At 33.2% G+C, this 11,452-nt stretch overlaps 1 protein-coding gene across 3 annotated transcripts; it reads left to right on the forward strand.

Moving 5' to 3' along the window:
* Positions 1-7,037: 7,037 nt before the first annotated feature.
* LOC108321737 (uncharacterized) lies at positions 7,038-11,026 on the forward strand. 3 transcript variants are annotated; one of them, XM_017553585.2, is made up of 9 exons: positions 7,038-7,624; positions 8,255-8,338; positions 8,463-8,550; positions 8,788-8,967; positions 9,069-9,248; positions 9,363-9,536; positions 9,753-9,904; positions 10,037-10,163; positions 10,762-11,026. In XM_017553585.2, exons 1-9 carry the CDS (start codon positions 7,458-7,460, stop codon positions 10,771-10,773), a joined length of 1,164 nt encoding a protein of 387 aa, XP_017409074.2. In that variant the 5' UTR covers positions 7,038-7,457; the 3' UTR covers positions 10,774-11,026. The 3 variants fall into 3 exon arrangements, with proteins under 3 accessions (XP_017409074.2, XP_052729343.1, XP_017409075.2); XM_052873383.1 differs by lacking the exon at positions 8,788-8,967; XM_017553586.2 differs by lacking the exon at positions 8,255-8,338 and having other exon boundaries at positions 7,040-7,624.
* The last annotated feature ends 426 nt before the right edge of the window (positions 11,027-11,452 follow it).

An 11,452-nucleotide genomic window follows, 5' to 3' on the forward strand; every position in this document is an offset into this window, starting at 1 on the left:
CCAATTTAGGTTTTCCAGTTTAGGTTTTTCCAATTGCGGAGCCATCCCGACAATTATCTCTGATTAATCCCGACAGTTATCTCCGATTACGGTGAGTCCGGTTTCATTTACCGCGCCGCCGTGGCCAACAGTTATCTCCGATTAATCCCGACAGTCATCGCCACCGTGGCCGACGGCTCCGTGAAGCTCTACGACCTGGCCCTGCCCCCCACTTCCAACCCGATCCACTCCGCCGACTACAACCCCGTCTGCCGCGACTCTTTCCTCTCCTCTGGGATGACACCGTCAAGCTCCGGACCCTCGACCGCCCCACCAGCGTCTGCACCTTCAAGGAGCACGCCTATTGCGTCTACTCCGCCGTCTGGAATCCCCACGTTGACGTCTTTGCCTCTGCCTCTGGCCACTGTACCAGCTTCCAAAGTGTTAGATATAAAGCATACTTATCTTAGGTCTTTTAGAATTTGCAACTCTGGAAGTCTGATATTCATTTGAGGAAAATTATGTGAAGTGAGAATTCCACGTGTGTTAAAAATAACACTGTCAGCATACTAGGTCATACAACACTTAACGTCGTTTAACACTATTTAACAGAAAGGATCCATTTGTTGCAATTTTCATAAAATTGGGACCCAATTGATATTTTCAGAAAGAAAGGGACGAAGTTGAGATTCCATGCGAAAATAGGGACTTAGTGAATGATTAAATCTATATATAACTAAAAAACTACTCAATAATTCAAATATTTAATTAAAACGTCTTTTTTTATTTATTTATTGTATAATTTCAATACATAATATTGTTTAGGAATTAAGATAGTCAGTTTAAATATATTTTTTAAAGATAAAATCATTATAGAATTTTAGCATAGAGTTTTGATAATATTTTAAATATAGTGACTGATATTATTTTAATAGATTTTAGATTGAAAAATTAATATAATACATAAGAATGATTTTTTTGTAAAACTTTACATTGAAGCTAATTCCAATATACATAATCGTCTTAATTTGCTTAAAAGTCTATATCAATTTAAATATATACATTATGTCTTTTAATAACAAAAATAATAATACAATTTTAGCCTGAACAATATCTCAAATAGAGATATTAAAACATACAATGTTATCCAATAAATTTGAGAACGAAACAATAAATTATATTTCATATTTTATTAATATTATGTTTCCTTAATCAATCATCTTGAAAAATCATTTCTTTAATTACATGTTTTAAACAAATCCAAATCTAGTTTGATCGGCAGTATAATGTAACATGTCCTTTTTCATTACTAACAACTGTATTTATGCACGAAGAATTAGAAAAATTATATGAGAATTGAGAAAAAATATTAAATTTAAAATGCGTCGAAAATTAGGGTAGGAATATCAAGAACATGTTTTTCCTTTCAATCTTATTTCACTAAACCTTAACTTTTTAAGAAATTAGCTGTAATCGATATTTCATCGCAGCAAACGATGACTAATACGTCAAATCGGTGACTTGACATTTTGCTACATTCCGCTACAGTTAAAGTAAAACAGTAAAAACTTTAATATAATACAAAACATGTTTTCTTTTTAATTATTCATCTTATAATACCCTCTCGCTTTATTTTTTTTTCAAGTAAAAACAATTATTTTTTGCTCACTGTCTTTTCAAAAAATTTAATGTAATATAAATTGTTAGTGGTGAATGACATAGCTTGTAAAGCACGTGGATAGACAAGGATTAATTCTTTTCAAGAAAATCTATAATCATATAATTATTTTTTATATTACTCGTAGTTCCATGTCTCTTTTTGTTGAAATTAAAATGCGATATATTATTAAAATGTATTAATATATTGGTAGTTAGCTTCATTTACGTGGTATATTTATAAGTTCATTAGCAATGGATTTTCATTTCATTTTAAAATATTAATAGTGTAAACTGTCTGTAATAATGAATTTAAAACGCCTATTTTTAAAAACAATATAAAAATTACAATTATAAAGGAAATAAAACTAAATTTAGTATATTAGTAAATAAATAAATAAAAATACGTAAGATTTATGTTAGAACCAGTAAAATCTACGTACGTATTGTTTAGTGAAAATTCACGTGTCAAGAGGGAGGTTCGACACTCAGATGACGGACGCCAGGTGTCAAGCGAATAGGATCCGGAAATCAGTTGGTGGAAAGCAGGTGTCGACAGATGAGGGGACGTCCGTTTTTGAAGTGTGAAGCAAAACTTGGATTTTCAGAAAATCTACCCCACTCTCTCTGCATGCACCCTCTTTTCAGATTTCTGAAGAATCTCATTCTCTCCTCCTTCTCTCTACATCCTCTTCATCTTCTCTTTGAGAAAACTCTCACTTTCTCTTCTCTGATCACTATTCCAGCACCGTAGAAGCACTTCCGGCGTCAAGAGCTTCCAGATAAACCGTTCGGTTTATGAAGCTGGGCTGGTAAGTCCTTCTCTTCGCTCTGTCGTTCGTTTTCCTAAACATGCAAACCCAGTTCTGGGTTCGTGTGTTGATCCCCATTCTTAAAATGTGTGGTTCTAATAGTGTCGGGTTGTCACTTGTTGTAGTTTGAATTGTCGAGCGTTGACGGTAGAAGAACCTGTAGTGGTGAAATTGTATTTCTGCGTTTGGAAACGCTCGGTCACGCTCAGAGGTAAGGGAAGTTTACTTAATTTAATTTGTATGCTATTGTACTGTATGAACATTTGTTAGTTGACTGAATGACTTTGACGCATGATGATTGATATGATTGGATTGCATGAATGTTCGTTTATTTAATGAGTGGAAATGAAATATGGCTGAGTTATGTTATAATGTATGAAATATATGAAACTTATATGATATGGATTGTATGAAGTATGAAAGTTGATTATGATATGAATGTATAAAGTTATGAAACTATATGTTAAGAAATGAGGCAGATACAAACGAATTCGGAATATGAAATTTCTCATATGAAAGTGTACGTTCGTTGCTGAACGGTCATTAACCGTTCGATTTTTCTGGTAAACATAGTTGAGATGAGATTCTTTCATTTGGAGAGAATCCTAGTTGAGGACGAACATCCTCGTGTGGTAATACTATGTTTGAGCGTTCGACCAAGCACAGTTGTATCTGGGTATCTTGTGATAACTTAATTTATATATATATATATATATATATATATATATATATATATATATATATATATATATATATATATATATATATATATATATATATATATATATATATATATATGTAATGTTATATTTTCGTTGTTCGTAAACACTACTTCAATATTATCTGACTATATTTATCAAGCCTTTTATTATAAGTTCATTAGTGTTCGGTCTTACACCTAGCGCTCGTATTGAGTAGTGCTCGGTCTTACACCAAGCTCTCGTACTCGTTTCTTGTATAATTTATCTTGATGAAAAATAGTGTTCGTCTAACTTCAATAGAATTTTCTTCTTTACCGTGCTCGGTCATTTACTGGCATTCGAATTTCTTGATGTAAATTCAAGTAAACTAAATATTCTTAAGCGTTCGGTTTCTTCAGGTGAATCCTTCTAAGTATTCTTCTCTGAAAGTCTTGAAGTGTATATGTCCATTTGGTTCCGGCTTAGAGCTTTAGTATTTGGCCTAGTTCTTTCTGCGTTCGGTTAGAACTCTCAAGGGTCAGTTCATCTAATTGACTCACTTTGTAAGTAACGTTCGTTCTAGTCATTCTTGCGATATGCAGTTGATGTTGGTTTCTTTCGTAATCCGATAGTAACCCTCTCAGTCTTATTCTATTATGGAACCGGAGACCTCTATGTCTCGTTCCAAGTGTTCGTCCTTATTCTGAGTGAGGATTGAACGTTCGGTATCTGGTGTCTTTATAAATCTTTGAACAAAGAGGAAATTTAAATGATTGATAATGAAAGACGAAACTGAGATGGTTGATAATGGAAGATGAGGAGAATATGATATGAATGAAATGTGTTGGAATTACGAGCGAGCGTTCCAGGGAGGAACGACTCATGTTTGAATATTGAATTTGTAAAGTATGAGTGTGGGAATTGCTAAGCTGGCTGTTCATCCTGATGTTCCGTGGGTACTCGTCTTCATGTAGAGGAAGGTAGGCCATGTGTGGGAACGACAGGAGGTCCCAGTCCTTAGGGGTACTTTGGACCGATAGGACTAACCTCGAGTGGCAGCTGATGAGAGTATTCCAGTTACTACATCACCCGGGTGCACGAACGCCTGTAGCTACACAGATTTCATACAGTCTGGACAGTCAATCTAGTGATAGGCTTTGTATGATACGTATGTTGAATTTACTTGGTGTGTTTGATTATTTGAAATGTATGTTTATGCATGAAATTAAATTACATAAGCTTACCCTGTGTTTCCTGTGTTGTCTTGTTTTGTACGTCTGTCCTTGTCATTGCAATGATCATCCGTGTGGATGTGAGCAGAAGGAGACGAGCTGCTGGAAGAGGCGCTGGGAGAAGAAAATTTGGTTGAAATTGAAGTTAAGGCCGAACAGTAGGATGTTCGGTCAATAGTCTAGTTATAGTAAGGTGGTTGTTCTATCACCTTCCTTTTCGTTAAGAATGACCGTTCGGTATTTTCTTTTGTAAACCGTTCGGTCAGGTTTACTTATTTTGTACGGCTTAAATTTGTAACCCTTTTCTGTAAGGCCGTTCGGCCATGAGCGTACGCTCGACTCTAGTATAAGACTGATCTGAATTATTATTAATGTGATTATTCTAATATATAGTTTATTGCTGTATTTTGGAATGTTACAATTTAAGATGAAATTATGATTTGTCCATCACATATTACAATTAATTTAAAAGAAATTATGATTTGTCCATGACAGATTACAATTAATTTAAAAGGGACTCCTCAGTTATCACTAGAATCCGAAAAAGATGAATATAAAAATAATAAACTTGACACTTTTTAATGCGAGTTTTTTTCATTCTTCATGGATGGAGACAAAGAGAATCTAATCCCTCATGTTTACTTTACATATAGATGTTCATGTATGTATTTTCCTTTTAAGATTGAAGCTTGCTTGAAACAAATGGTACAGCAAGATTGATCTTTTTTAGGAAAATATATTCTTATATTTTGATTGATACAATTAGAATGTAAGTAGATTACGATGATTTCAAAGGTATTTATTTTAGAAAACATGTAAAATGAAATTAAGAGAATAAAAATAATATTTTATTTATAATTAATATAAACTATATAATAAATTTGTTGGAGGGTAATTGTGCTAGGATGTATGTGATGAGGCCTAAGTTGTTGAGAAAATTAGTGTTTGATAAGGACAAATTTTGCAGGATATAGTATGAGATATTTTTGTCTAGACCAATTAAAGAAAAAAAAACATTTAATGAAAGATCACATCCATTGAAATAAAAGTTTATTTTATGTCTAACATTTGTAGGAGTGTTTATATATATAGTTTGGAATAAAACAATATGAGTTTAGGGTTCTATAATATTTAAAAAAAAAATAGAGTTCATAAAACTAATTGTAGTAAAATTTTAAGAATTCTAATAAACTTAGGAAAAAAAATGTAAGATATGATAAGTTACAATTTAATATATCAAATTCAATAATAATTATTGGTTTAATTTTAAATATTCAAATTTATTTATTCAAAATACTTTTTAAGTTAAATTTGTAAATAATACTAATACATATTTGAATTTAAATTAATTTTTAATTATTAAATTGAAAATAAAAATAAGTGAAGAATGTACTATAACAAACTTGGATAATTATTCATCATCTCTTCCTCACTCAAATTGGATATTTTTTTTAAATAAAAATAACTAACCCTGATACATTTTGTTTTATAAAAATAGTATTCATAATTAAATTTGTTAATAAATTTATTAATTACATTTTATAGTACGATGTAATTAATTAAACTTTATTTTTTTAATTTTTATTGAATTTTTTTTTATACTATTTATATCAGCAATTAAAATATTTAATAAGATCAAGACAACATTAATAGTAATATATAAAATAAATTATAAAAAAAATTATTAATAGTGTAATAAATATAATTCATTTTTTTTAAACATTGATATCACATGAGTTAGATTTTTCTAATATTACTCATATATGCAAACATAAACTATTCAAGAAACTTAGAATTTGACAAAGATATCAAACTTCACATTTAAACCTTTAAACGTGGTTTTTTTAATTTTAGCATAAGGACGACGCGAGCGGTCACACGTGTGCTTAAACCTTTAAACGTGTTTTTTATAATTTTTTATAAGAAGAAGAAAAAGTTTTTAGTACAATAATGACGCGAGCGTCACACATGTGCTTAACTCTTTAAACTGTGTATTTTGTAATTTTTTATAAGAAAGAAGTAAAGATTTTTAACACAAAAACGACGCAAAGGGTCACACGTGTGCTTAAACCTTTAAAATATTTTTGTAAATTTTGTATATATATATATATATATATATTTTTATGTATTATTAATATGTATTTTTAAACAAATAAATATTTAGAATAAAATAAAATAAAAACAATAAAAACCATAACAACAATAAAATAATAAAATAGAAAAAAAAAACAAATAGAATAAAACAAATGAGAAAACAAAATAAATAAAGAAAAGCAAATAAATAAATAAGTAATAAAAATAAACAAATAGTGAGGGATGCGCAAATAAAAAAAATGAGGTGTCTAAACTCATTTTCCTTTTATAAATAAATGAAGTCTAAACTCAAGGAGATGAGGAAGTGAGAATAGGGAGGTGTCTAAACTAATTTTCCTTTTATAAATAAATGAAGTCTAAACCCAAGGAGATGAGGAAGTGAAAATAGGGATACAGGCAAGAAAAGGAATTTTATCTCTTTTGTTATTATTTTTTAAGAACAGGATGCACCTGAAACCCAGGCCAAGAGAACGTATGGGGTGCGTGGGTGAAAAACGGAGGCTGCGCGAAGGAGAAAACATTTTTGTTTGTTAGGAACAGAACGGGCCTGAGCCCAAGGCAGAGGATGGACGTATGGGGGTAAGGGTGAGAGATGGGGGTGCGCGTAGGAAAGAAAAGAGTCTTTTTTGTTTCTAAAAATATTTGGATTGGCCCAAGGTTTTTTTTCACGCAGAAGCATTAGGGGTTCTGCCAGTCTTCTTCCCATTCCAACATTCAGAAAACCTAGAGACCTAAAGCCCCTCTCCCAAACGAGGCAGCTAAAAGTGGACCTCCGCCTGTTCGCGCACACGCGCCACCGCCTCCGCCAAAACGGCCGCCGCCAACCGCAAAACCAGGACACCACCAGTGCGCCGATCGCCACCACAGACCCCACCGGTTGCCGCGCCAAGCTCCTCTTCTCCGCTTCTTCGCGCGAGAGAGAAACTCTCGCCTCTCCGCGCCACGCCGACGCCACCACCGGTGAGGCCAACCACCGCGAGCCGTGAACCAAGATCGCGCCAGCGATGCAGCCCGCCGCCGGAGTCACTGTCGGTCACGGCGCCAGACCCTCCTTTCCTTCCCTCCTTCCCGCGTTAGAGAAACCCTCACGCTTCTCCGTCAATCGCTGCTTGAACGATCACGGCTGGACTTCTGGAAGCTTTGGGATTGGTTGCTGGAATGTCTGCTGCAGGTACTGACTTTGCTTGTGTTTTATTTCCATGCCACTAAGATTTTTATACTTTCAATCAAGCAGAGATGATCTTATAATAGTTACTATAAAGCTCAACAAATTTTCTATACTTGACTGTAGATGCAATGTAAATATTTTTATAATGTCACAGTGTGAATGAAATTAAACTCCTTCTAGTGGTTTTTTAATTGATAGGAATTGATTCACTTCAACTTAAGTTACTATATTTTTAAACTTGATTTATTCTATTCATGGACTATTTGAATTGATTTATTAAACCAAATATATTTTCGTTAGTTATATATTTTATAATTTATTTGAAAAAATAAAGTAAAGCGAAAATATTACTAAATACAGCAAGGGTACAAATAGTAAAATATTGTTCTTTTAAGAAAAAAAGGTTTCTTTGGGTATCTTGCCCCGTTCTCAGTTTCGCAAATCCCTTCCTCGGCCGCAGTATCTCACTCTCAAAACCATCCACCGCCAAGAAGCCGTCACCTTCTCTCTGTCTTTGGTCGTTGAATCTTTCTCGCTCCCTCTCTGTTCATTTTTCTCCTTAACCTTTCTTCATCAATAATTTAATTTCTGTTTCTATCAAATTTTAATCACTCACATTCCTACAAAAAGAAGGTTCAGGATTGGAGATTATAGAAAATCATCTCAAGTCATGGAAAACAGTGCGAAGCATTTAGATGAGGACGTTATCAAGGAAGAGTAGGTTTTTTTGAATTGTTCCTCTTCCTTGAACGTGCATCAATTTGTGTTTGCTTCAAATTTTCTGATACGCAAGTAATAAATTGGAGCCTTTATCTTTTAATAATCTTGTCGTTTTTCGCAGAGAATCGCCTAAACTTGCGGCGTTGTTGAAAGAGATGAAGGAAGGGCTCGATACTGTGAGGCTTAAAGTTCAATCTTTAACTGCCAAAGTGAGTGGCCCTTTTTTCAATTCAAGTAATTTTTTTTAAGGACTCCGTTAACGTCATTTCAAATTCATATAATATTAAGATTTAAAAAAAAGTTTTTCTGTTGTTTGGACATGAAGTTTCGCAATTTGGGCCTTTTTGGGGATTCTATAAGTTTTCTGTTATAGCTAAATATACCCTGATATCAATGAATGATATGATTATTATTATTATTGTGTCTCTCGATGTTTCTTATACCAGGTGAAAGAAGGTCAGTATCCTACAGCAGATGGATTTAGCTACCTTGAGGCTAAGAATTTGCTGCTTTTGAATTATTGTCAATCCCTTGTTTATTATTTATTGCGGAAGGCTAAAGGGTTATCAATAGAAGATCACCCTGTTGTTCAAAGTGTTGTAGAGATAAGATTGTTTTTGGAAAAGGTATAGTTTTATCCTTCTGTGTGTTGATCTTCAAGGGCTTCCATGTGTATATTTACATTGTATTATGTGTTAAACATTTGACTTCCTGGTTTCCATTGCAGAGTCGGCCAATTGACAGAAAACAACAATACCAAATCCAGAAACTAGTGCAGGCTGGTGAAAATGCAGCCAAAAGTGATATTCAAAGTACGGAGCCAGATGCGTCCAATAAGAGTGAGGATGCATCAAAGTATCGTCCCAATCCTGACATGCTAGTTAGCAAAGTAGACTTAACCTTGCAGGTCAGTCAGTGTATATGTGATATTATAAATGGTGTAAAATTTGGTGTACGCAGGATGGTAATATCTTGAAAAGGGTATTTTCCTGGTCTATCTAACTTTTATTATATGATGTAGGATGGACATGATACATATCAACCTGTAAAGTTTGCCCCTACTTCTATGGATCTAGAAAAACCTTCTAAGCATGAAAGAAATGCCTTGCGAAGAGAAAAAGAAATTCTGAAACAAGCTAAGCAGAGTGATTATATCAGGACATTGATGAATGATATGGAGGAAAGACCTGAAGAGGTAAAGTTATTTTTAGTGCTGAATCATTATGACTTATAGTATGCTTGGGTTTCAGTTAAACTCCTTTCAAAAGTATTTTCAGACTCAAATGTACAAAGAGAGCATCCTTCTCGAAAGTACTTTTAACTCCTAAGAATATTTTTTGAACTATTATCCGAACTTGCATTTAATGATTTTACGTAATGGTTTGTTTTGGCTGCTCACTACTCTACTCAGGTGAGGGATTTTGAGGGAGCTAGCAAAGAAGTTGATAGATTTGTCTCCAAGATGGAGAAACGCGCTCAGCAAGAGGAGGAGATGTTCACTCGTGTTCCTCTTACGAAACAGGAGAGGAAGCGAGAAAAATGCTTGAAGAAATCAAGAAATGGGTATGGGAAGTGTTTGGAATGTTTTCCTTTTGTTTCTCCATTCCTAACAAGTAAAAAGAATTAAATGTGTGATAGTATTTTTGTTTAAATACATTTTTTTCTCTCTTAGCTTTTGTGCTTTTTCTATTTCAGGTTGCAAGGTCTAACAGAAAGTTTCTATGATGAAATCAAAACATTACCCTTTGAAGATAGAACTGAAGAGCAAGTAATGGGATCTGGTAAAGGTAGCAGCAGAAAGAGCCGAGTACACAAGCGAAAGGTATGACATTTTATTCTTTGAAATTATTATGTGAAAATTGTAGACTACTTTTTTGAACTTCATATACGAAATTTTGTTTAAGTCGAATTATGTGGATGTGGTTTATGTATTGTTGCATCTGCATTGCATATGACCAACCAAATTATTTGATGATTGCTCTAATATCCACTGTGTGTAATAAAAAATTATTTAAATAAACTAATGTCTTATTCCTCTGGAGTAAGCGTGTAGAGTTGGTTATTTGTCGACTAGTTTTGTAATTTTCGAACCAATTTTTGGTCATGGAGAGTTATACTATATGTACAGTTGTTTACTGATAGTTCTGAGCTGTGTGCTGAACACAGTAATAAAAGTGATACTATGATACCCGCACAATACGAAATAAAGTTAAAAATGCCCCTTGAGGGAATTTGCTCACCACCAACACAAATTTTGTATGTATTTGAAAATTTGAGTTTTATCCATCAACAGATACACACTTTCCCTTCCCTTATGCTTGGCTTTTAATTTGAAAAGGGACTTTTTAGTGTATGCATTATCAACCGACGTGATTGCATTGTACTGTTACAGAGAACTAACAATTTTGGCTTCTTTGTAGAGGAAACACTGAAGGAGGAGATTTAGGATTTTGACCTAAAGGGTTATGGGAGACTGACCACCGCATGCTGTTGGAGGAAGTAATATTAGGTTGAATGCAAAGGAAATGTAAAAGCTAGTGTTGGGTATTGGGGAATTCTTTCATGTTTGTAGATTTATGTTTGTAGGTTTATTTTTGTACTTTATTGCCATCCTAATTAGCTGGTGCCCAATGGGGAACGTGGATTGGAGATTTTGGAAGCGATGAAATAGTGTTTTTTGGTTTATTATTACCATTGCACATCCAATTATGTGATGCACGTCTTTTTTGGTTTTACCTTTATGTCCGAGTGGAAAAATGCATAGATATTAAACTGAATATATTTTTTAATTTGTTATTTCACGGGTCTAGGTCTTTGGTTGGTTTTTTTGTACATGACCCAATAGTTTCTCGTATTGTGCTAGATGATAATCAAATATAAGAGTTAGTTTGATAGTCATGAGAAGATAACACCATATAATAAGATTTTGATAAACATTTAATATTTGATGTATATCATAATTAAAACACAAATATGTTGCAAGATTGGAGGCAATAATAATGGTGGTTATAATGATAAATATAAAGTTTAATTAAGTTAAAAGTTTTTTTTAATTGTTTTCATAAATAAAATTGTTAAATATTTAAAATTTTATATTTTTGAATTAGGTGA

Source organism: Vigna angularis, chromosome 2 (assembly GCF_016808095.1).
Source record: "Vigna angularis cultivar LongXiaoDou No.4 chromosome 2, ASM1680809v1, whole genome shotgun sequence".
NCBI classification, from domain to species: domain Eukaryota; kingdom Viridiplantae; phylum Streptophyta; class Magnoliopsida; order Fabales; family Fabaceae; genus Vigna; species Vigna angularis.

Coding starts and splice junctions, on each gene's coding strand:
- LOC108321737 (XM_017553585.2), top strand. CDS start 7,458: ATGCAGCCCGCCGCCGGAGTCACTGTCGGTCACGGCGCCAGACCCTCC. Junction 7,625..8,254: donor TGCTGGAATGTCTGCTGCAG/GTACTGACTTTG, acceptor TACAAAAAGAAG/GTTCAGGATTGGAGATTATA. Junction 9,537..9,752: donor TGGAGGAAAGACCTGAAGAG/GTAAAGTTATTT, acceptor TACTCTACTCAG/GTGAGGGATTTTGAGGGAGC.